Source organism: Rhyacophila brunnea, unplaced genomic scaffold (genome assembly GCF_057557595.1).
Source record: "Rhyacophila brunnea isolate RB1 unplaced genomic scaffold, BYU_Rbru_1.0 scaffold_2, whole genome shotgun sequence".
Taxonomy (NCBI): domain Eukaryota; kingdom Metazoa; phylum Arthropoda; class Insecta; order Trichoptera; family Rhyacophilidae; genus Rhyacophila; species Rhyacophila brunnea.
In genome coordinates this window covers 44,036,376-44,063,772 of record NW_028232859.1, presented here as the reverse complement: position 1 = coordinate 44,063,772, position 27,397 = coordinate 44,036,376, and the positions used below count along the sequence as shown (strand labels likewise).

At 34.4% G+C, this 27,397-nt stretch overlaps 1 protein-coding gene across 1 annotated transcript in view; it reads right to left on the bottom strand.

Annotated features, from left to right (window-relative positions):
* shn (zinc finger protein schnurri) overlaps positions 1–27,397 on the bottom strand; it is a 91,395-nt gene that overhangs the window by 24,070 nt on the left and 39,928 nt on the right. The window contains exon 2 of the mRNA XM_085947683.1: positions 23,355–23,429. Coding sequence (XP_085803809.1) covers positions 23,355–23,429 — 75 coding nt within the window. The remainder of the gene's footprint in view (positions 1–23,354; positions 23,430–27,397) is intronic.

Below are 27,397 nucleotides of genomic sequence, written 5' to 3'. Positions count from 1 at the left end.
TAGAAAAAGAGTATTATTGCATTACAGATATTGGCAAATGCGCAATAATAACATAATAAATACAAAATATAAAAATGATAATATAAATAGAAAAATAAAAATATTACAATAAAGTAGAAGAGAAAGTATGTTCTTATGTAAATATTAAAGTAAAATGATAAAAACAATTACAAATTTAACCGATTTAACACATCCATGAATATTATGTAGTTTAAAAAAAATCAACATTTATGGTGCCATCAAACAGATTAATCGCACGATACACAGCATTATGAAACATCACATCCGCTCTGCGACGGGGTATCATGAAGACTGCAGAGTTACGAGTGATATTGGTGGGAAGAATAGAAAATTAATATTTGCCAGTATATTGTAAATGAACCCACGAAAAAGTAAAAATTCTTTTTATTATCATAAGGAAAGAATCCATATGCCCTTACGCGTCGGCTTACATTAATAATGTGGGTTCCAGGTTAAAATCCTGGGTCTGGCAAATACACACTTAATTGTTTTTCAATTTGTGTTTGGAGTCAGAGTGTGGACCTCATAGGTTGAGCAAGTGGCTAACATCCGTTTCTAAAAACAAACGAAAACCGTTAAATCAAACCCAAATACCTATTTGGAGGCCCATTTATGATCTTATTAGGGTAAGATATGGTCAAATAAAATTATGACATACATATATTATAATATTATATGAATGTGAACGACAACAAAAGTTTTGCAATTAATGTACTTAATAAAAATAAAATAAAACAATCAATAAAATACAATACAGACATCGGCGAGGATTAAATTTTAAAAAAACTTAACTTCACAGAAAAAAAAATCAAGATGCTAAAATAGTGAGATACAAGTGCGTCGATACGTCTTTACAACTCATAATAAATAATACGATAGCATAGTAGATACAAAACTAACTACCTACTTATATTTAATATTAGATAGGTATATAATATAAATACATATAAAGACACAAGACACGAATCTAGCATAATTATAAGTAGGTATATCATATTGCATAGATGTCTGGAATAATTCTGAACCAACATTCGGCTAAATTCTTACCGTAAACCCATTGCCAAACTATGCATAATGTTGTGGTCACAATGTTAAACTGCCATCATTTTTATCTTTTCTCTTCGTTACTAACTACATACTTCGCAGCACTGGTGTGACACACCCATTAATTATTTATCGTTTGTAGTACTAATAAACATGTGCTACTGTATAATACATTTAATATTTGAGGTTATAAAAGCTAATCTATTGCTTTCCTGTAGCTACTATGCTTATACGGGACCATAGGGGAATAACAACGTTCACCAGCGGATGTGGTAAAAAAAACATCTGTTCAATTTATTGTATTGTTTTCTAAATTAATTGTTATCAGTTCTTTATTATCTCATTTGTTACCAACTTAGCGAAATCAAATCACACATAATACAACAACGGAGATTTCAATAAAGCACGAGGATTCAACACAACCTCGTTCCAGTGTATTAAAACGACCTCGTATCAAACACAAATAAGACCAGGTTGTGTGTGGCTGGGAAATGCTGGATGAGTTACCGGTGGAAGTTCTTCGTGAATCCTGATGTATTTAGATATGTCGTATGATAATATACAGTTCAGAATGGAAATGAAGATACGAGGCACTCTGCACGTTGTACGAAGGCCTCTACTACAAACCATCGAATTGAAATGGTCCGGATTATGTGGCAGAAAGCTGGACAGAATGACAGACGTACATGAAGGGCATCATGCACACAAGGATGTAGCGCCAAAAAGTGCATGCGTCCGTGTTCTACTATTCAGCATCAAAACTGGCAGTAACCTATACTCAGTTACCCATCTTGTAAATGATAAGTTTTGGTATTCTTTTGGGCACTTATTGTCATGCTATTCTCCTAGATGCAACAATTCACCACGAGTAGGTAGGTAAAGTTGTCAAATAGCAATGATGGAGTGGTGAGGTGACATTCAACCGTTATCGATCGCGCGGGCTTTGTTTGGACTTAATAATAAAATTTAATCACGAATAGGAAAAGTGGTCTGAATGATCAGATAGTAACGTTTTAGTACTGAGATGAGTGCGGATAGACGAGTGTGCACCTAGATTCAACCGTTGTCTACTTCTTTGATTTAAAAAGAAAAATCAAGTATATTCCTTCATTCTCTGTAAATATATATATACATTTTTTATTTCCGTATTTTTATAAACATAAACTTGGATCAAACGAAAAACAGTGTGAAACGTCTCAATGATTAAATTTACCAAATATCAAGGCATGAGTTATCTGCTGCTTTCCTGGTATAATGAAAACATTATTTTATATATAATAATATATTTCAAACTGTCTAAAATCGGCGTATAATATAGAACACAGATAATATATTTTATTTAGATTTGTGGGCACAATATTATACAGAACTGCTGACTCAATCATGTCAAATTTTAGGAAGGAGCTAAACCGGCTGGTTCATAAAATATACTATGAACGAAAGGCCGTTTTTGGAAGGCCGAATTTATCGATCTCAGTGTAAACAGTTCAACGCACTCTCAATACACTGTATCACTATGAATCACGATTAGTACGATAACACTAATCAATGGCGTGAGGAGTACCACAATTATAACAATTAACCCCATATTTTGAGTCAGCCAGACAAACAACATAATATGCCCCATCATAAATATTCTGAAAAGTTTCAAGGAAAGGGATGTTTTTGGGTTTGAATCGCAGATGGGAGTTGAAGGAGATAGGGGAAGCCCTCGCGTATCAGTAAATCGAATCCCGAACGACAGAGACTAGACTGCACCTCGCATAAACATATAAAATTAATAAAATAACTATTTTCACCTTCAGCAAATTCTATCACTACTGTCAACGAAGTATTTTTGAAGAGATAAATTTAGCTCAAATATTATTATTTTCTAGAATAAAATTACTCGAATACCTCCGAGAAAAATCACAAGAGTTGCAGAATAGATCTCTTGGTAAACTAAGTTGTTTGATCAAATATTAATATACAAGATAAAAATATTATAACCAAAATTCAACGGGAAACACTCTACAGTATAAATATATTATATTATATACCTGTTATTTGGAATAATTTTATTTATAGATGTACCCATATACATTATCTAGATATATGATTGGTTCAATTGGTTGTTGTCAATTTCACTGATAAATAATATAGGGGAAAACGTGATCGAGAATATATAAATTATTCTCTCTGGAATTTCGCGAAATCTAGATTTCTCAGAAGCATATTATATTTTATGAAGATAAAAGTGGTCACAGTGACATTATATTTTTGGACTAATCGTACTTTTATAATCAATGCTTCCGTTATTGGTTTGAAGACAGACATTTTGTGCAAGTCAATTGAGTAATATCTATTACAAATCGTGCAATAAAGGACAAAGATGTCGCAACCATTAAACATGGTAAAAATATAACATTATTGTTATGTGACCATATTATATGCAATCTTTGATTTGTGGAAGGAAAAGTGTATTTTGTCGCATTTTTTTTGCTTCTCCAATTCCTGTGCCCTGGGATTATCGATTACACTTTCGTTATAAACAAAATAAAACATAAATTAAAAGTATATTCATAAAATAGGATCAATATTTTCAAAAGAAATCTAGAAACATATAAATATTCATCGTGGTAAGGTAAATATTTCACCTTGCGATTGGATCATTCAACATACCGGACGAAGAAAAACATTGTTCTCCGTGCATTACGAAATTTCAAATTTAATGTCATTCGGCAGGTGCTAATAATTATCCCAGTTTCGCGAACATGCATAAAACCGTCCCATTTTATTATAGAATGAAAACATCGAAAGAAAAATAAATGATAAAATCTCAAATAAAAGCATTAAATCAAACTGTGTATTTGGTCCCATAACAATTATTAATGATTGTAAGTACAGATAAAAACATATATTTTAGTCTTTAACCTCCCAAACTTATTGTACTTATATTGAGTCGCCATTGAAACGGATTATAAATGTTGATACATTGATAGACATTAATTGAGTCATGTAGTAAATTAATTAATAACATCTTATTTTTAATCTAGCGTACTACTAAGTAGTACACTTGTATAATTATTATCTACATTCGACACATATGTATTATAATATACACCTTAAAGTAGAAATGGGCCTCAAAGACGATAATGAATAATAAACCACCAATATTATTTACATGAAATTAACACTTTTGTACCCATTTCACAGCAGTCTGAGACGAGTGTTTCTCAACGGTGTATTTTATAGAAATTGGTACTAGGACTAGGTAATATAGTATCGAAACAAAGATATTTCGCAACGCAATGACTGCTTCGAAAGAAACATATATCCATGTCAGCAACGTAGTGGTGCATGTAAGTAGTAGGTATGCACTATGCAGCTTTTCGATATTACAACCGGTGTGGATCTTCTCTGACTCCCGATGAAGTTTCTTTACAGATTATTTTCGTTGTCGTAAAAATCCGGATAATGCAATATGATTAAGGTGACGCATCAGTGAAACGCCAAATAATTTCCAACTGTAGGCGCGACGAAATTTTGGACTCGCTGCCATTCACTGAGAGAATCTCGAGCCAGAAGCACGTCACTTTGCTGCGTGATGGCGACGGGTCAATTAATTCTAAAATCGTGTAAAGATGACTAAAAACGTTACCCATTTACTTTAAAAAGAAAACATGTCAATGAATATATTATTATTGTTACTAATAGAACAATAAACAGAACATAAAATGAACGTATGTTGGATTTATATGAAAAATAATATTTCGTTTGACAGGTGTCATTTGCACCCGCGACCCGCAGTCCGCGCATCGCCTAGCAACGATCTTTTTAGACCGTGCCTCAACTAATGCATGGCCTTAATGCCACGACACAAGTATTTTCTCGGAAAATAACCACGTTGGTGAAAATAACCACTACAAACAACAATGAATGATTTTTAACGTTTAGTTAACTGTTGTTGACGCATTATGATTAGGTATAAGAAGACACACCTAGCAGAATTGGAGCCAACGCGGTGGAAGGGAATGAGACGTTTCTGGTGACCCGCGATGGTCTGTAATATCGAAAATAATACCAAGTGATAGATACTACATACTTAGTATATAATGAATGGCGAAACAAAACAAAAATACACAATCCATTCAAAATACATCTGTGGTCTGTGGTCAAACATGATAATTTTGAAACAAGTATAGGTATGTACAGTTTTACTAAGGTGAGTTTATTTGTTTAGTCAATACAAACTATTGATATAGTGAATGATATTTGATACTTGGTTGTACACAATATTCATGATTTAAATAATTCTACGTGCAAGTAAGCTTCTAGGATTCATCATCATGCGACAAGCCAAACAAGCTTATTTTAGAGCGCGTCCAAAAGAATTTTCTTCTACGTCTTTATTTTAAGACATATAACTATGTTCAGTCTAATAATTTGACAAACGATTACTTTCCGACTGCCTTTCTACAAGGCATACTCACTTTTCACTCTCTTGAATCTCGTACGTCATTTCAGCTCTTGAAACATTTTTGCCTGCTATCACGAGGGATGGTTTCTAATCCTGGCGTCCTAAAGAATTTAAATTTATATGCGCCTGTCAATTACCTACGTGGTCGCGCAGCCATGACCTATTCTGGGTCAGAACTTTTTTCTCGAGATCAGGCACCATTAGCGAGGGGTGCAAGGTGCAAGGTTAGTAAATGCGCTCCCTAAAGACATAGACATTTTCAATGATAACCTATAATTTGCATTTTTTTTTGAAACTTTATTATATCGTATAAAATTGTTAATGTTTTATTATTATTATTCTTCTCTCTTATGAGAGTAATATTTGTTATAATGTAAATCTCATGTTGTGAACGTCCTGAATTTTCATTTGTTATGTCCACAAGGTATTGTTTTCTTAAATAAATAAATAATATCAGTCAGATAATTCACAAATAACTCACTAAAGAACGTACCTACCTAGATAATATTTTAGTGGAAATATGTACCAACACAGTAAGAAGAACGGAGAAACTTGAGGAAGCATTTATCCAGTGAACAAAAAACTAATGATAACTGATTCAAATACTAGTGGATCGACGACGACTGTTCCTAATATTGACTGTACATACCTAATCCTGTGAAACAGGCGTAACGTAGCAAGAGATTTTGAGCATCGTAGCGATTTTGCATAATGTAAGTGTAAGAAGGGTGCCAGCCGAAATACTGGCGCCTTAAAACGATAACCCTTCGCATGGTGATGGAAATGAGAGAAATTTGGGGTGTCGATTATGTAAAAGCGACGGGGGGAGACAACGATTAAAACTGGACCTGTCCAATCTCTAGCGTCCTTTTAATCGAAAATGGGTTATATTTTAAAATCAATTTCAATCAAATAGTCAAATAAGTGTAACGGAGAGAAAGCAAAAAACAGAGCAAGAATCAAGATAACTTATCGTATTATTTTCATAAGCAATGACGCATCACGGCTGTCATGATGAGCAGACGGAAAACTCATTTCAGTCATTTGTTTTGTATCAAAGCCAATATCATAATATAACTAATATCAATTTGGTGGGATTCCCCCAAAAACGATTACCTATCAAGAGATTACAATTTATCTCATCCAATAACTCATAATACTAAAAGGAGAGACAGTTGTTCAATTTTGTTTCTTTTTAATATCGATAAATAATTTCCAACTAAGCAATTTTGTTCAATTATAATAATAGGTATTTATGATTGAATTCTGTAAAGATTACAATATAGTTTCAATAGCCTGTTGATAGCTCTGCTAGCTATAATAAGTAGTGGCGGCAATATGGGAGCAGAGCATATAATTCACATGATAAGAAATGTGTTTACATAATCTAATGTAGCAGGAGTCGGCAGAAGCAGGCACGCGAGTGACAAGCGATGTATTGAGCGCTTTGAGAGTGTTTAGTGGGGTATAATTTTATTAATGCAGCCCCGGGAAACTATTCATTCCAGCCAAACGAACGCCATTCATAATTCGATAGATTACTAATTAATAAATACCCCTCAATAACGTACTGAGAAAACGTTGGTGCATCTCTCCGGGACAATGACAATGAGACAAATCAACAAATAATGTTATAAACTCCAAATAATGATAATGCGTACGACGTAGGTACGTGATGGTTACTTTTCTATAGGCTGTCAGGATTTTAAATTAAGAACTTTAGAACAAATTAATAATAAGAACGTCCATACTCCATATTTAAATATTCACGTTATACCTATATGAGATAGTATTGAGTATTGGTATAATCAATACTCAGTATTTATCGTTACTTGAGTGTCAGAATAAGTCAGTAGGTAGGTACCTACTTCGTTGATATTATCAATTCATGCTCTCGTTCATTATTGCATGAAGGGTCAGCTCGAATGTGACCTTATATTTTAATTCGAATCGACAATGCGGTCAATATGCGAAGTCGGGCGCGGGCGGTAGAGAATCTTCTCTATGATTCAATTGTTTCAAGTCAGAAATGAAACGCTAAAGTAAGTTGGTTATTTGATGACAAAATTTAACATACAAAGCCAGTGAAACCACATAATACGTAAGAAACTCGTCAATGCATCATTGTTATTGAGAGTTCTCCAAGTAGTCGAGAAAATAAAAATAGAGGAATTATAAGAAAGATATTAACTAACAGTAATTTGAAAATGGCGCCAGAAGGGATTTTTTTAAATGAAATTACATTTAATGGCATAAATACATCTAAGTATACCGTATGGACATAATATTATTAGAAGGATTATTCATGTAAGGCCGATATGCAAAGAATATTACGAATCGCTATCCGCTATGTTGCCGTTTATCAGCTGTTCAACGGATAGTGAAAAATGTAAACAAGCACGGTGGGTGTAAAAACAACCGAAAATCTATGATTATTTGCAAGCATTTGAAATATTTTGGAAATTGATTAAATACGCAAACACCACAGACCAGAAGTATTAAAAATACGTCCCATTCGGTACATTATCAACAACGGTGACATTTACATTCATATATTCATACATTCATACAAACACACACGATATCTCAGCATGATATACAAATTTCTTGCCATGTCAATAAAAAATATACGAATCCAGAATACATAACAAGGTAGGTATACTATATGCGCAATTGATTCAGGTAATCACTGATAAAGGAACTATTACGTTTTTCAAAATTTATATTAACTATCGTGGGTATATAAAGTTTTCTTACGTTAGCCACGGTAACACCAATTAAAAAATATTTTAATCATAATTATCGGGAAATCGAAATTTAAAAATGGCAAAAATGACACTGAATAAGAGTTTTGTATGTATCATTCTATTTTGAGGCTTGTCATTTTTGACAACCTACCTAGGTATAAGTATTTCGATTTAATGTAATTCGGCATACTATGCATCTCCGGCTAAGAAGACAACTAAACTTATCGTTCTATTTTACATGAAGAAAATTATATTATAATTGATACATTAACGATATTAATTTGACTCAATGCGGAGAATAATTTCTCAATATACAAGGAATTAATCAACATATTTTTTCAACATATTTCTAAATACAATGTAGATATTTAGAATTGGTTTTAGTAAGTTGGACAACACAGGTTATCCGTTATATAATCATTGCACCAATATGACAGAAAAAAACAAAAATACTGATAAGCTATCAAACATTATACTGATACAACAGCATAGTGCCTGCAATATTGCGTGAATAACATAGAAGCATGCACACATACAAAGTGTGCGGTGTGTTGTCTTTCCCTTATCAGTATTCATTCGTCATACGCAGGACAGTATGAAATCCATTGCTATAGCTGACTGAATGGGTACAATGTATTAATTCATGAATCCGCCGACTTTTAACATACTATCATCGGATGACCAAGTATAAAATAAAACGTAGTACCCACGAAAAATGGTTTAAAGGGGGTCCATATCGAAAAAAATATTCATAATAATTTTTTATTCATTTTTAAGGTGGTGGGAGGAGGGGTTATAGAATGCGCGTGGCCCAACAGTCATAATTATCGTTAGTACTTATCTGTTTGTGTAGTCCGTGCTGTTTTGTCTTTTAGACGTGCAGCATAGGAATATTAAAGTAAACATCGAATGCCCCAGATGGCATCAATAGCACGGGCTTCCAGCCAGTGGCCAGACGCCTTGCATGTCGAAGAATGCCAAGAGGCATTCATATTATGACGCCGATGCCGAGAACTAAATAATTCAAGTAGATTTATTTAAGAATGCAAAAAATCACTAAACATATACGAAACACCCTTATTACTGCAGAACACTGACCTTAACCTTAGAATTGGTTGGGGGGTGGGGCGCGCCATACAACGTGGCATGCAGTAGCGAAAGGTGGATGTAGGCTGTTAAGATTCAACATAAATCGTCCACAATAAACTTTGTCAGTCATCCGTATTTGTTTTCATTGAACGAAGTCTACAGGTGGTGTTGGTTAGGTTTTTTAAAATTCAATCAAACACTGCGTAAACCAAGCCATAATAGATATTAGTCAAAAAATAATCGTCCATCTACTTATATCTATCTAAAATTATTCCATTAAACTATACATCATTTTGGATATTTTATAGATATAATATTTTTATCTAGTGGTTTGGTTGGTTTAGACAAGGCTTAATGAATTTAAAAAAAACTAGCCAACAACATGTGTACCTACCTAACATGTATTCTTAATTCAACAAAAACACATAAAAATGAATAAAAAGTGTACACTATTCTGTCGAAACCCCTAGCCTAGCCCTATAACATACCACACCTATTATGATTTGGTTTAGGCAAGGTTTACTTAATTGATTTTTAAAAACTAACCAGCACCATCTGTAGATTATAGTCTTAGTTCAATAAAAACCAATACAAATGACTGAAAAAGTTTAATGTGCACTATTTATATCGGATCTTAACAGCCTACATCCACCCTTCACCACTGGTGGCCCATTTTAGGACGTGGGGAGAATGGAAAGGAGTATGAAAGTCGTTTTTAAGAGAAATGAAATACTAATGATTTATCAATATGTTGATTGTTGAATATGTTGAATATTGATTTTTTTAAGTGTGCTTAAAAAGCGCCACGTCTGGTCAGCTTAAACACAATAAAAAAACATTATTAATTAATTATATGCATAATGTTACCAACCGAAAGGATGTGACGTACGAACCCGTATCTTTTATGTTTTGCAATATATTAAAAAAATGATAATAAATGTATTCCTTCCTAGTTGTACAATGCAGTGGAAAAACAGTTTTATAATGAAGATTGTAATTCTGATTCATTACGGCATCGTGGGAATAAAAATTTAACCTACTGAACGATACGTTGATAACGCATAGTTCAATATATTATATTTGTTTTTAAACAAATTACAAAATAATGAATGACAATTATTAATGTATGTTGATTCCATTATTAGTTCTGAAACTAGAACACAGATTCATATTTTTGTATACCTACTTTACAAAATATCGTTCTGATCTTTGGTACTGTATACACTATACCTAGTCAGAAGGAACCTTGTGACAGGAGCATAGACAAACGGACATTGTAGGATAGAATCATACATTTAAACAAAATAAAATAGTGGTTTCGTAGTATCGTAGTAATGTTTGGTTAGGTTAGGTTATGTCACGTTTAATTATGATAGATGACTCCAATCGAATATTTTTATAATTTCTAGATTTTAAATTATTATTCACCGAGACTCTCATAGCTGTTTTAAACAGAGGGTTGGAGAAAACCCTTTTTTGAGTTGCTCCGCTCCGGGACCTAATACTTGCTCCAGCTCCGCTCCAAAGCCTGCCCATGGGTAAAAAAATAATAGATAGTATATGTATACAAATGTTAAAAAATAAGTATTTTTGAAATAAGGTTTATTATTCGCCCTTTTTATTTATTAATTCTACATAACAAAATTTTCGACAGCAAATTGTCTTTCATTATCTGCCTCTTCTGTCAAAAAAAAATATTGCTCGGCAGTGTTACTATTTCAAATAATTCCGGTGTTGCATAGTGTCAAATATAATATTTTCATTGGGTTTTAGGACGAAAATTTAATAAAAAAAACAAACATCCTGAGTAGTGGAGCACTACATATTATTTTCAGTGCTCCTGCTCCGAGCTCCGCTCCAACGCTCTGGACTTTTAAATCTATTCTGCGCATAGTCAAAAATAAATATCTTACATGGCGGGCGAGAAGGTATCTCTTTATCGAGGCTTGACCGCAATCTATTAAATCATAACACGTATCACGCACACGCCAAACGTTCGTTACGTCAAAGCATACGCACGCAAAACCGGTGAAGGAAAAATTACGTAAAAATATGTGAAATAAAAAAAATGTCTTCGTTGTTAATTCTTGATTTAATTGTTTCAAATGTAGATACAACTTCCCCATGGTCTACGCTTATTAAATTAAATAGTATATTATTTAAGAAAATACTAAAGACATAGAAAATTATTAATTAGCACTTAAAAAACAAACTAAATTAACAAGAATTGTCGACAATGAGGGACAGAACGGTTTCTAGATAGAAACATCTTATCACATCATTATAGTATGAATTATTTTATCAAGTGTGAATTCGGCTAAAAATGTCTAGGAAATATAATAATCTAAGCTCTCGTGGAGGAAACCATCTTACAAATTTCTTAAAAAACATGCAGAAGCATTTTCTTAGACGCAATACAAAGATAATCAAATAAAACGTATCATCGTATGTAGTTACGAAAGATAACACAATGCTTAAAGCGTGTATGTAGGGTTGCCAGTACAAAAGCGAGATCGGGATGGTTTCTAGTATTATCTCGATCTGATTATTCGGTACAACCCGATAGCCGAAACATAACTGCAACATTCGTGTTATAATATTAGCGCCTGTACAGGCAGTGACGTCCCTAGATAAAATGCCGCCCCTAGGCAGCACCAAAAAACCGCCTCATTTTTATACAGTATTTTTATCATCCTTTCATGAGTCCAATATCTAAGAAATGTGTTGTATGGATACATTACTAATAAAATATCAGACTAATTATTCGCAAATCTGCATGTGTCGTTTCTGGTCACCAAGTACGTCGAAGGGAACGGAAGTAAACTAGATATCGCGAACCCGATGAAACCAGTGAGCTGATTTTTTTAATGGACAGATATTTCCGTTATTACTAAGTTTAGGTAGCTATTTCTTTATATTCCAAATAATTCTCCTCGCCCTTCGAGTAACTGCCGCCCCCAAGCGACGCTCAATCTGCCTACCCCCACGGGACTTCACTGTGTACAGGTGCATGGATTTACTTGCACCAATAGTGTGTATTTTAAACTATCGCGATAATAACTGTTTAAATGTAAAAGTGTTGACTATCTCGCCAATTCGCCAGTTCGTTTTTTTACCAGCAGGTTCGCTACTATCGTTCTGCTGCGCAGTCGCAGATATTGCACGGTCCAATTGTCGCGTGAAAATTCAGAAGCTTCTGAACTTTTCTGATTCATGCATGCAATCTTACAATTTGCACGATAATACGTGTTTACACGTGCATTTTTTGTTATGGCCGCGATAATACGTGCTATCAGCAGTAAATCCATGCACGTGTAAACGGGGTATATAGGTGCACACATAATCAGAACATGCCTCTTAAATATCTATGTATTAATCTCAAACAACTCAATTCAGCTGAAAACCACACAATATCAAATTTCAATTGTTGCATTGTTGTATTTTGAGTCGTTAGGTAAATTAAAAAATACATCCAAAACACATGGAATGGGGGGAGCATTTTATCCCGGTAACATTATAATCTAGCAACCCTGCACGTGTAGTAAATAATAATATAAATATGTAAGTAAATGTATATATACGATATGAATTACTAAGTAAACTAAAGTCATATTGCAAGCGATTGTATACCGTGAAACAAAAGAAAGATTCTCGGAAGTGTAAATTAATAGTCGTCATCGTGATTTCATTACATTATAATAAGCCAGCCATATTATAGGTACCTATTATACCCATACACACAAAACTGTGACGTTTTCAGAATGTTATTTATTACGAAGTATGTAATGATGTTGGTAATATATATACTTGATAAATTCTAAGAAAATAATTCTGTTTACCTTCCACGATTAAAAATAACCGCGAAATAGTTTAAATTATTTAAAAAATATATATGAAATTGATTATGCATTATTTTAGAGCGTGGAACACCGCGTTTAATTTTGCAACCTTTTAAACATACATATAAATTTTCAAGAGAGAAAATACATTTTCCAACTACATAATCACACGGGGATGAAGTCAGATCAGAAAGTCCCACAATCTTAATTATAATGTTGTGTATTTTTCACAACTGAAATATAATGAAAATCAACTAAGGCAGAAGAAAATCCCAGCTACGTCATAACTATTACTATATTTTAACATTCATGTGAAGCTCCAAACCTGTTGGCCCACAACGCAATGTAGAGTATACGTGTTGCACCTTTTACTACAGTGATAAGCCTCTTTTTCTGATTACATCGCATATAATTAGATCAAATGATATTCACTTGTATTAATATAATAATAAATGTAGTAATAAGAAAATAAATAGATAATAAACGTAAAAAAATATTTTTAGAGTAATAGATTAAGTATGTATAACATTTTCATCCTAGAGCCGGAGTGCAAAGTTATGAAGCATAATATACCTACTCTACCTACCACGAATTCCAAAACAGGGACCATACTACGCCAACTCGCGTACACAAGTATTGTTGAAAATACTTAAAATCACAGAACAGATTAATAAGATGGAAATGCGAAACTTTCAATTGACCAAGAGTTTGAAACCAGCTTTGGTTAAGACGTAATGGCGGCAAGAAAATACAAATCCCACTCAATGTCCTCAAATATTACCAATATTAAATACGTGTTTTGTTTACCTGGCAAAGTTTAATGCATAGTATGATACAAACCTAAATATTGGAAATCGTATTCTGTAAACGCGTGTTTAAGTGCATTTTATATTTCTCCACACTCGAGAATTATAAAGAACGAATTTCCCATTATTTTTTTGTTCCGTGGTTAAAATGCAATTGTTGACAGTGCGTGGTTTTTTTATAAGATAACTGCCACATTAAATTGCTATATCTCACTAGTCACCAAATGTCATCGGTTACTAGGTATGTAGTTACAAGCCATTGTTTGTCCAAATAATTTACATGCGTTTAATTATAGCCTTCCACTCAGAGAAGAGCTCAATTGCTTCCAAATAAAGAAAAAAAAAATTAGCGGTGAATGTGTTGACAAAAAAAATCAGTAGTGGTGTGGTGTCACACTGGTGTGGTATCATAATATAATTGTCAATCATAGTATTCCATAGATGATATTATCATCATAATAATATTGACCCTGGAAGTACTACCTACATATCGGGCTACTTATTTTTCTTCGTATCCAAATATAGAAAAACGCATACAAGCTGTGGTCATTCGAAGTTTTCATATAGTCTAAAACAACATGTTACGACTTGCATAATTAAAACACAGTAAACCACAAGAGTGAGTAAAAATGCGTAAGTACCTACGTCAAATTATATAATAATAATAATAACGGATGACGAACAATGGTGGTCACAGGAAATCTGCATCTAGGTAGTGTCTCCTTAATTAAAAGGAAAACTCATTAACTAAATGAAGATTCATTACAATAATGTAACTTGAGATTGTCTGCAAGATTTTCACTATTTGTTGATCTCGCGATTTCATCACGTTTTGTATTACCAATAAACCATATTTTTTACTAATTCATTCATCTTAATTGGCACTGAAGCCCAATGGAAAGCTCCCTCTACTGCATTGCTTAAGGGATTTTTTTATACAGACCAACCACCGCGGTCTAGATCCCACCACCCTTATTTTCCGTTCAGGACTCTCCATGTCAATGATCCGCTCCTGGCTTCCGGATAAACGGACTTGTACCTAGTTTGACAGTGCAACCATTCTAATAATCTATTGCTGGCGTCGTTTTGATAAATGATACGAGGTCCCAGATATGTGAATAAAGCGCGAACCAAATTGAGGTGTATGTCGCGGACTACGGGAAAAAAGTGCGTAATGTCGTTGTTCTTGGTGTTTAAAATGTTATCAGACTGGTGCTCCTATCCCGTAGCACATTTTGATCCTTTAAACGAACATTGTCAGTTGGCAAAATCTGCCGAAATCACTATGACAACAATGAGGTCACTTCACTGCATCGGCACCTGCATGACGATTTGAACGTTTTCATCATATTCCACATGTCTACACTTTTCGAATGTCATGTCAAAATCACGTTTTTTTTTGTTTTAGCGGTTGGCACTATGTATTTTCTGTGAGAATGTTGTTTATTATCTATGGTCTGAAGGTTGGATTCTGTTCAAAATATTATCTATGGATGTCATGCCGCAAGTACTTTAACGTACGCACACGTAGAAACGGTTAAAATGAATTGAAACCAGCATGAATAATTAATAATAATTCAAATTACTAATAGGTTCATTATAGTAGGCACTCTTCATCAGTGTCATTCTTCAGTGAATTTACTGAGATGGTAATGGTTCTAAATATTTTGCAAAATTTGTCGCCGCGACAGCGTGACAGTAGGCGACATGCACCTCAATTTGGTTGGCGCTTTAGTCAACTTTTCAGGATGTAGAAATATACAATGCAATATTCAATTTAACAGTGTGATCAACTGATTAGAGTTAAGTCTCTTGACAATAGTGCAACCAGTGGCGGATTAAGTGACGTAGTGACCCGACGCAGTTAGAGATTTGACGACCCTACGATAGAAAATTAAGTCGACTATTAATTTTCCAAATAAATCCATTTACATTAAACAAATCGAATCTACTATCAAAGATGTATGTAAGTATATAATGTTGACAATTTACGCCTTATTTTGCTGCCTCTTAGCAACGCGTGACCTGCCTACACACCCGGGAAACACTAATTTTAATAATATTTGTTCTGTAAAATCTAAATCGATATTATTAAACTTAATTTAATAATTATTATTACTAGTTTGGGTCATTTGTGTCTAAGAAAATCTCCGCTTAGCGCAACTATCATTGTAACTACATTTCTGACTAAGTAGTCTATCGAGTGGTGGCGTAAAACCGATGTCGTATTTTGGAGGTTTTTTTACTCTATTGACGCGAATTCCTAGTCGCGTCACTGGCCCCTTACGTAATTTCAAATCCACGCAATCGTTGAATTATTGTTCTCTGGCAAGGATAGTAAGTACGTACAGGTGAACGTAGCCCGACCAACCAAGTGAGAGGCAAAATAAACTTAGTCTGGCGGCGAACAACGAAATGAATGATGCAGCCACAATGACAGCAGCTCGTAACCTTTTTAGACATTTATTTTTGTATTATGATGCCGCCCACACACCTAGTCATGTGCTGGGAATCCCCGATAGTTGGCCAGACCTGTTGTTTCAAATTTACGTTTTTTTTACTCTTGCATAAATACCAGAGCTTTTCAATACATTTACGCTGCTGTGATATTGAATATATTGATATTACAATATAATATGTGTTATGTTCAGCGATTTCAACGTGTCAACTCGATCAGTGTATCGTACGTATCTAGTACGTCCAATAGGCGTGTCGCTGTGGTGTTCCAAATTATGTACGTATATATGTGCCAAAGGTATTTCCAGGGTCTGTTTATACATATTACATTATTTCCTTATTACAAATAAACGTTCATGCATTTACAGCAGTGTCGTCATTTTGAAAAAGGCGTCCACAACAACTCTGTCTGCTAAATTAATATTATTGTAAACATACATATGGTATGTAATTAAAATTAACTCCATTGCAATATACATTGCAGAATATCGTCATGTCTTTGGCCAATTATGCTAATTTTTCCAATTTAATATTAAAATTGTGTACTTATGTGAATCTTGGAATTATATCAATGAACAAACTTACATGATATCTATATTACACAAGGAATTATAAATCTGGATCTTGGTAAAATAAGTGCCAATATCAAAATTTGCCAATACTAAGTGTTAAGTGTTGAAAAGTTCTTTAAAATGTTCAAAAATTGATTTATTTTGTAGTCTTTTCCAAATTATTAACTTATGGCGTCTTTGAAGAAATTATAAATAAAATAATTGTATCCCATGATTTTAAAATCTGTTCGAACACCGTGATGATTGATGGTGGTAATATTTACGATTTTTGGTTCTCATATTATAATACTTCTAACTAAAAAGGTTTTGTTAAACAACCAAACAAGAAAAATAATTGTAAGCAATACTTAGGCGCAATGGTGTGAAAATTTCGTTAATTAAAATAGTCGTGAGCTGAAAAAAAACAAGAAAAAGAATTTAGAAGGTGAAATTTTCTACGGTTAAGTAAATCGATCTAACCGATTCAGACTCACATAGCAGGAAGGCGTAGTGAACGCAGTGTTGCCAACTGACGTTGACAAAAACATGCCAGACTGGGTACGAAAACAAGCTACTTGGCAGGGGAAAACCGCCAGATTATGTGTAAATAAAATTGCAAGTAAATTTACTTGTTCTACCAAGAACGAAGTCAATACCTTTCCTTCATTTCGATAATCGTCAAACTGATGTCACATACCTAAACACACATTAAATTATATGATACCATTTCACTACAAGGCCATTGTTGCATTTCTCACGCTACTAAAATAGGTATCGACTTTCCTGCATTAAGTATGTATCTGATAGTCAGAAATTTGATGCGCATGAAAATAAATAAACTAAATATCTAGCGTTTTTTCAGCACATTTAAAGGTGTTGCAGGGATCAAAAAATGCTAGTAAAAACGCCACAAGTCAGATGCGTTTTTTGAAAGCTAGATGCCTGTCGAAATATGCTAAATCTGGCAAGAAAAACGCTAAATCGGCAACGCTGAGTGATCAGTTGCATTATTCTATAGGAAACAGTAACGAAAGAAAAATAGTGACTGATTAATTACTTCAAGGGATTTCAAACAGGCTAAGTTGTATTTGACTTCTACTACAGAATGATAGTGAGTTTAGCAGTACTGCGTTCGACAGTAGTTATTTATTATAATATGTAAGCGAATTAATCATACCAGGAAAATGTAGCCAATATTGCAGTTGCAGAGATCGTAAAGGTGTCTGATGAATATTTTGATACTGGCCGTAATCGAATCGGCAATCGCCCACATTCGACGCACTTCGGACGTGTCATCGCCGAGAGAGAAAAAATATTCGTATTCAAAGTAAGCCATCAGCGATCTGCAGAAATAAAATTCGACATCCGCATGCCAATGGATTGGGTGGATAGACTTGGGCTACAAAAAATCAGCCATTCGTCACTCTGTTTTTAATTCGACAACACGATTGTATAAACTGACCATAATCGGCCTAATTAGTTACTACCAGGAAAATGTTACTATATTATGTACAGCACTGGCGAAGGGTGGAGGTGGGCTGTTGAGATCCGAAATATAAAAATTGCAAACTAAATATTGTCAATCAAACGTATTTGTTTTCAAAGAACTAAGACTACAATAATTATTAACCCTCATTACTGCAGAACATTACACTGCCCTTAACCTTAGCGATAGGTTGGGGTGCCCGCCAAACATCGTGGCATGCAGTGGCGAAGGATGGAGGCAGGCTGTTAAGATCCGACATAAATAGTCCACAATAAACTTTATAAGTCATACGTACAGTGGCGCACCCAGGGGGGGGGGGGGGGCAAGGGGCCCTGGCACCCCCCAAAAATGAAAATTATCAGAATGATTTTAAACATTGAAATTGAAAGCCAATAAACTATACCTTTGGGCTTAGACAAATAAAGACACGGCAAACAAATGCTTTGTAATAATTCTCCAGCACCCTTTTTAGAAAAATTTCTTAGATTTTAATTTCTAACACAAAAATTTCGAAACACTAATGTCAGGTTTTTTTAGAAACCCAATCCTTAATGGAACTGTCAAAAAATTCTCGGTGTCCACCCAAATTCCGGAGTGGTGTAGGTCATGGCTGGGGAGGGCTGACAGGGCTCTAGTCTGGAGGCCCGGGCTGTGGGGGCCCCGGCGTGTCGTGTTGACCAGATAAATGAGATAAACACACATCATAAATTAGCTTTAATAGTAAAAGAAGTCGCCTGTGGCGCTATTATACTTCATGCCCATGAACATTTTCAATTACTTATATAATTGTGCAATATATTTTTTGATTATTATGTGTCAATACTCGACAGCTCTATTATTAAAGTAGATGTATTAAAAATCGCCAATAATTCACTGTATAAGTAAGTACCCTTAATTTGAACTAAAACACAATTTGAAAAACGCTAATGTATTGTTTCACACTGCATTTAATCTTAGCGGTAGATAGGGGCCCCCCAAATATCCTAGCCTGATGTGGGGACCATGGTGTAGGTACACCGAGTGCAATAGACAAAAGACCGATAAACGAGAAATTAGGCTGTGTAGAAGAAAAATAGCATATATGACTAATTTACACTCTCCTCCTTGCCCCCCCCAATATTAAATCCTGGGTGCGCCACTGCATACGTATGTTTTCATTGAACGAAGTCTACAATGTACAAGATAGTGTTGGTTAGTTTTTTTTTTAATTCAATTAAACACAGCGAAGACCAAGCCATAATAGATAATAGTAAAAAAATATTTGTATAATACATCTATAAAATAGCTCAAATTACCCCATTAAAATCATACATATTTTTAGACATTTTATAGATAGAATAATATTTATCTCTTATGGTTTGGTTTAGGTAGGGCTTAATGAATTTAAAAAAAACTAACGTGTCGTAAACTAATCTGTAATAATTATGTATTCTTAATTCAACGAAAAAAAATTAGTATCTATGACTGAAAAAGTGGGCACTATTTTTGCCGAATCGCCCATAGCGTACCTAAACTATAGTGGTTAAAAACTAATTAAAACTATCTGCAAATTGTAGTTCAATGAAAACAAATACGAATGATTGACAAACTTTGGTGTGCACTATTTATGTAGGATCTTAACACCCTACCTCCAACCTTCGCCACTGAATTTGTACAGCCAAGCCATCATCGGTATCAAATCAACTGACAAATTTAATAATTTGGTGCAACGTTTGACAAAGATATTGTATGTATTTTGAATAGAGTTCACGGTATTCGTACAAAAATACGAGCATTTCATATTCCCGGTTCAGCGTATGTTCGCTAGGTCGTTGACAGCCCTATGAAACAGAAGACTTGCAAAAGTTCACGAATTAGGTTATACGATCGTTCAATCAATCTATTCTGAAAGACAGATAGTTTACTTAGGATCAACCTTGTTTTCCAAAATAATTTACAAAAAAATGTAAACAGATTTGTGAAATGAGACAAAATTATCCTTGGGCATTTCTTTGTTACATAATGAAAAGAGGATTTTTTTATTCAAAGCAGAAGAAACTAAGTAATTGCGATTATATGCGCCGTATAACAGTGGCGAAGGGTGGAGGTAGGCTGTTAAGATCCGACATAAATAGTGCACATTAAACTTTGTCAGTCATACGTATTTATTTTTATTTAACCTTGACAACAATTTACAGATGGTGTTGGTTGGTTTTTAAAAATCAATTAAACCCTGCCTAAACCAAACCATAATAGTTTTGATAATATGCTTTGGGCGATCCGACAAAATCGTGCACACTTTTTCGAATATAGGTATATTACAGACGGTATTGGTTCGTTTTATAAAATTCATTAAGCCCTGCCGAACCAAACCATAATCCATAAAAATATTCTTCCATCTATAAAATATCTAAAATTATGTAGATATGATGTGATGGCATAATTTTAAATATTTCATATTATATAAACGAATAGTTGACCAGATAAGTGAGATAAAAACACATCATAAATTAGCTTAAATAGTAAAAAAAGTCGCCTGCGGCGCTATTATACTTCATGGCCGTGAAAATTTTCAATTACTTATATAATTGTGCAATATATTTTTTGATTATTATGTGTCGATACTCGACAGCTCCATTATTAAAGTAAGTAGATGTATTAAAAATCGCCAATAATTCACTGTATAAGTACCCTTAATTTGAACTGAAACACAATTTGAAGAACGTTAATGTAGTATTTCACACTGCCTTTAATCTTAGCGGTAGGTAGGGGGCCCGCCAAATATCGTAGCCTGAGGGCCTATTTCAGGATGTGGGGACCATGGTGTAGGTACACCGAGTGCAATAGACAAAAGACCGATAAACGAGAAATTAGGCTGTGAAGAAGAAAAAGATCCTATGGAACTAATTTACATTCTCCTCCTTGCCCCCCCCCCCCCCATATTAAATCCTGGGTGCGCCACTGATGGCGTCCTGCGACTATAATAAAATATCTACCTAATTAATAACATATCTATACCTAGCAGTGGAAACATTTCATATCTCTGGTATTATATTAGGTATAATAATTATTTCATTAGTATCTAAGCATAGCCACCTAAGTATAATTCAAGTGCATATTACTACATGGAATAGGAATATAGTATAATATTCATGTCAATTTATCGATAAGGAGTACTTTAAGGAAAATTGCAATTTTATTGTTCTCAAAAATTAATCTTTTTGTACTGATAGCTGGACTTTTCCGTGTGGGAAGAATCAAAAACTGTATGATCTCAAGGTAATATTATTTTTTATTAAAATCACACGTATTTTCCCAAATAAAATGACTAGAGCATGATTTAAAAAATAATTTGAATCCGGAGGAATGTCGGCAATAAAGTGGCTTGTCAATAGGAAGACCAGTGCCAACTTTTTCCACCTCAAAACAATAATCTGACCACTCGAAACAGCTGATTTAAAAATCATGTAACAGCATCCAGCGGGGATCTGTTGCCAATATTAAAAAGATAGCTCTGTCGGATCGCCCGACGCGATGCCGATGGAGACTCGTTAAATGATGACAACAATAACTTTACAAAAATCAGGTAAACTTTAATATCCCCGACCTAGCATCTCAATAAAATTGCAAACGCTGCCAAATGTAATTAGCAAGGTCGTAAAAACGACCTAAAACTATCAAAATGACATAATATTATTCTAAAAACAAAATTGAGTGGAAATATTTTAATATACATTCTATATTTAAAAAACAAAATAAGAACATAATTTAATTCAAAAATAGAACAATAATAATGTTTAATAGAACGCGGAGAACGCATTACTATAACGACGCGTATCCATGTCTTAATACAGATAGGGCCCAATGTAATAAATAGAAAGGGCCTATTAAATTAATGGCGACCGGTATAATTTGATTTACATTTGAGTAGGCACGTTTACTTTCACTTTCCTTTGTTATGCTCGTGTTAAAATAAAATACAACTTAAGCCTGAAAGGGTCGGGCAGGTGGGTTGGGCGATATACATAAAATCTGCTAATAACTACAATATAAAATGTCCCTACAGAATATAAAATCAATCACTTAATGAAATTTTAAATATACCGCGTATACCTACGAAAGACTGATACAGACAGATAGACACACTGACACACCCAGTTAGCTAAAACATTAAGTTGTAATTTATGTTTAGAAACTAGTACATATAGGTAAAATAAGTACATATTATTATGTGTATTGATTTACCAATGAAACACTTGGTCCCACCGAAATGTGAACTTGGATCGCTGGATTCACCGATTCAGAGTACAGAGTGCTAACCATTTATATTTATACTATGGAACCTGGCGCGGACACAGATTGAAGAATGATTTGGTGGGTTCCGTTTTGATAAATTATTCATATTTTTTTATTGATGCGGCGAGAGGGGCGGGGTTAACACAATCTATCAGGTGTAACTGACTTCCACATTTACCCCGCCCACTACTTAAAGATTCTCGTCTTTTCAACCGCGGAATATAGCAAGTTTTTAAAGAACGTTCTTCATACCCAGACACTCCAAGCTTATATCGATAAACACCTAGCCTACAGGTATAACTAAATGTGTTTACCTACGTGTTTATTGCGAGCTGTCGCATCCACAAGTGGCTATCGGATACTCATCTTCACAGTCACAATTATTAGGATCGTTAGTGTTCATTTGTGTCATCCGCGAAATATTGTCGTTTAGACATGCCGGGTCGAACGTATTAAAGTAAACATTGGTTGCCCCAGATAGTTGCAACAATTTGATACAGTTTCGATTGAAACAATCTCGGTGACTAAGAGTAATGAGAGGTGGGCATGGTTTTAGGAGTTGTTTAAAATTTAGACATACCAGTTCCGACACCCATGATGGAATCTCTTGCGGTTGGTTCACGGGTGTGTTGTGAAGCCACAGCAAGAACTCCCCCTGGAAGAAAAAAATATTCATCATAAATAAAAATAAACATACAACGTATTGATAACATTATTAAGAAGTTTGTATCGTTTCATTAATTTGATATACTTAATAATATTACAATATATTATTCACTAATTTCACATGAATGTGGTGGAGTCTGCATTCAGTCAACTTGGAGTCGCATGGAGGTCAAGGCTGTATTCTGTGAGTGTGAGGACTAAATGTCGTTTATTATACACATAGTGGCACCTGTGCTCCTATATGGATGTGAGCTGAGTGAGGCGTGGCGATGGACCGAGGGAAATAAAGCGACTTTGTGCTCGCTCTATTCCCAACACCGGGGCATGACATAGTGGAAGTAAGTAATTTAGTACAATGGACCTATTATTCTACTATGTTGGATTAATTTAGGTTAAGAACCGATGTATACTATGTGTGCACTGATGAAGTGTAGTTACATAACCACAACTATAATTATTGTCATGGCGTACGCAAATGGTAAATAAATTCCACTATGACATCTACTAGGCTCGTCCTTACCTTAATATTTTTATGTGATCGGCCGCAAAAAATCGCATACATATTACCGTTTGGTACATACGATAGCGTTAAATAAAACACAGTTGCATCAATGTCTAATAAGTAGTCTCCGAGACGTTCTTATTTCGTTGGGGGTTGTTGCCAATTTGGTTTGCATCGGCACCAGGGCCAGATTTATCAAAGGGGCCCCGGATTCCGAGAAATAATTTGACAAAAAGCACGAGTAAGCAAGCGAATCAGTTTGCAGAATTTTTTAAGAGGACACAAAACAGTAGAAAATAGCACAAATTTTATTGAAGATGGTAAACTAACTCCAAGTACCACCTTACTAAACTAATTGTCAAGACGAGTGAATATCACAATATTATTGTATCTATAGGTCGGTCTTTAGACTTTATGCATCACATTTAATATTATCGCACTAATCTAATCAGGCGGCGGAGGAAGCCGCGCTGCGAATTTCTAATTTTGATCGATTTACAATGCTCGAGACCACTGTTATATAGCAGCGAGAGAATGCCTCATGTGATCGGACTAATTCTAGTGTCAATTTGTGCTTAAAGAACCAAACTAAGTAATACAGTAACACATAATTTAACTTCTACACAAAAAAGGCTGTACCTACCAAATAAGAAACAAAAACTTGGAGGAGCGAAAATTATTGAAAAATCAAAAAAAGTGATAAAGCTATAATATACTTCTTACACTTTTAATATAATTCTTAAAAACTACTCAGCACGTCAGACAGTCAAAAAGTATTATTTGTGAAATTTTGACACGCGTACGTAAAAAGGTTCTCGAACCCTGGCCTAGGGCCCTTTGAATACGGCCCTGATCGGGACGCCTGTATGACGTATCACGGTAATATTAAGGTGACGCATCAGTGAAACGCCAAATAATGTTCAACTGTACGCGCGACGAAAATTTGTACTTGCTTCGCATTCATTGAGAAAACGTGGAGTCGGACGCACGTCACTTTGCTGCGTGATGGCGACGGGCCAATTAATTCTAAAATCGTGTAAAGATGACTAAAAACTTTACCCATTTACTTTAAAAAGCAAACATGTCAATGAATATATTATTATTGATACTAATAGAATAATAAACAGAACATAAAATGGACGTATGTTGGATTTATATGAGAAATAATATTTCGTTTGACAGGCGTCATTTTCACCCGCGACCCGCAATCCGCACATCGCCTAGCAACGATCTTTTTAGACCGTGCCTCAACTAATGCATGGCCTTAATAATATTATGATGTAGGGCAGCGGTGGCGAACCGGGATTGTATTGGCACGCCTAGGATTTGTATATTAATTAATTGCAATGTTATAATAATAAAATGAAGGTATAATTATATATTTTGAATACTGTAGGAAGGTATGTTGAAAGAGCATCTGGAGAGTGTTTAAGATCCTACCATAAAATAATTGTATATGATTCAATATTGCTATTACTGTTAAGGCAGTGAAGCGGCAAATAATTTTCAACTATAGGCGCGACGAAATTTTGGACTCGCTGGCACTCGGAGACCGAACGTCGAGGTGTGAATACGTCAATTTGTTTCGTGATGGCGACGGGGGTATTAATTCTTAAATCGTGTAAAGATGACTAAAACGTTACCCATTTACTTTAAAAAGAAAACATGTCAATGAATATATTATTATTGTTACTAATAGAACAATAAACAGAACATTAAATGGACGCATGTTGGATTTATATGACAAATTATATTTCGTTCGGCATGCGTCATTTGCACCCGCGACCCGCAATCCGCGCATCGCCTAGCCACGATCTTTTTAGACCATGCCTCAATTGAGTTACGTATAGCCTTAATGGATAATAATTTATATGTATGGTATAAATCATTTTTTTTCAGCTGATAATAAACAAAAAAAAAACATTGAAATGTGATCATAAAATTCACAATCGATAATGAAATCGCAATACATATTTAATTACTTGTACAATACACATTGTATGCATAATTTGCGGATGAATCATGGAGCAATCACAATGTTAGGTACACAAGAACATACCACACGTATTGATGGTTTGTATTTAATTACGTGTCTCAAAACATTAAAATGAATTCTAAAAATTTGGCAACCACAACGGTTAATTGAATAATACCCACTACTTATAGAGTTACGATATACCTAACTATTATGAATATGAAGTAGGCACGGCGAGGCAAATTAATATTTAATTTAGCCACAGGGATTTTCATTTTTTTTTAATTGTGAATATTGTGGGCTTATTACAAAATTAATTAAACACAAAACCATTTTTATACGACTAGAAAGCACAAATCATCTATATCAAAAGGATTCCCAAAAAATACTTGTTTATTTATAATTTGAATCAAACGAAATATAAAAAAACAAACGGATGGGTAGAATATGTTTATGCATATCACTTTTTTAATTCAAAATCAGAACATGCTTCATTAAAATGGCGTAAAATGCGCCACTAAAAAAAAGATGAACTCGCTTCAAACCTTGTAAATTAGACATGGCCCCCAGGCCAGGATCTTTGCCCCCCCCCTACCTAATGCTATGGTTAAAAGCAGTCTGACGCTCAACAGTAGCGTTTTCCAAAAATTGTGTTCCGAGGTAAAATTAAGGATAGGTGCATTTTTAATAATTATTTGTATTTTGAATCAATCTACTTGATTTTATGCAGTTGTCAAGAATCGACACACACAATCCAAAATAGCATCGCACATCCACATATTTGAAAATGTTAATATCCTTGACGTACAATAGCCGCCCCGCCGGTGATTTTTTTTTTACTATTAGACCAAACTTGTAATGTGTGTTTATCTCATTTATCTGGTCGACCCGCCACGCGGGACCACCCCCCCCCCTCCCTGAACCCAGGCACCCAAACTAGAGCCCTGTCAGCCCTCCTTGTGGGGGCCATGGAATGAGACACATTTGAAAAACAATAATTGGCGATGTGTGAGATATAGAATATTTATGGTTCGTGTAATTTTCTGATTCGACATTAGAACGCGTTTTAGTTTAATTTACCACGAAAATAATATGTTGTTAAATCTGTCAAAATGGATGAATCCTCATCGCGCTTCAAAACATCTGAAATTAGGTATTCGTTCGATATTTGAATATCAATAAGCTGATTAAACAAAATAAACAGTGAGCGATGCGTAAAGCTTTAGTAATGTGACTGAAACAACAAAATGAGGACGATTTTATATAATTTACACTCTTATTACAATGTAAATACTGATTTACGTAGGCATTCCAGTGGTACGTACAAAGTCAATAATTGATTATTATGTTATTATTTATGATTACAGAGAAATAAGACAGGTAATAATGGCAAATATATATTTTTTACAATATGTTGTTAGTTAGGGCAGTTGTTTTCAAAAGTTTTCGTCTCGTAGCACCTTTCATGTTTAAAGATGTT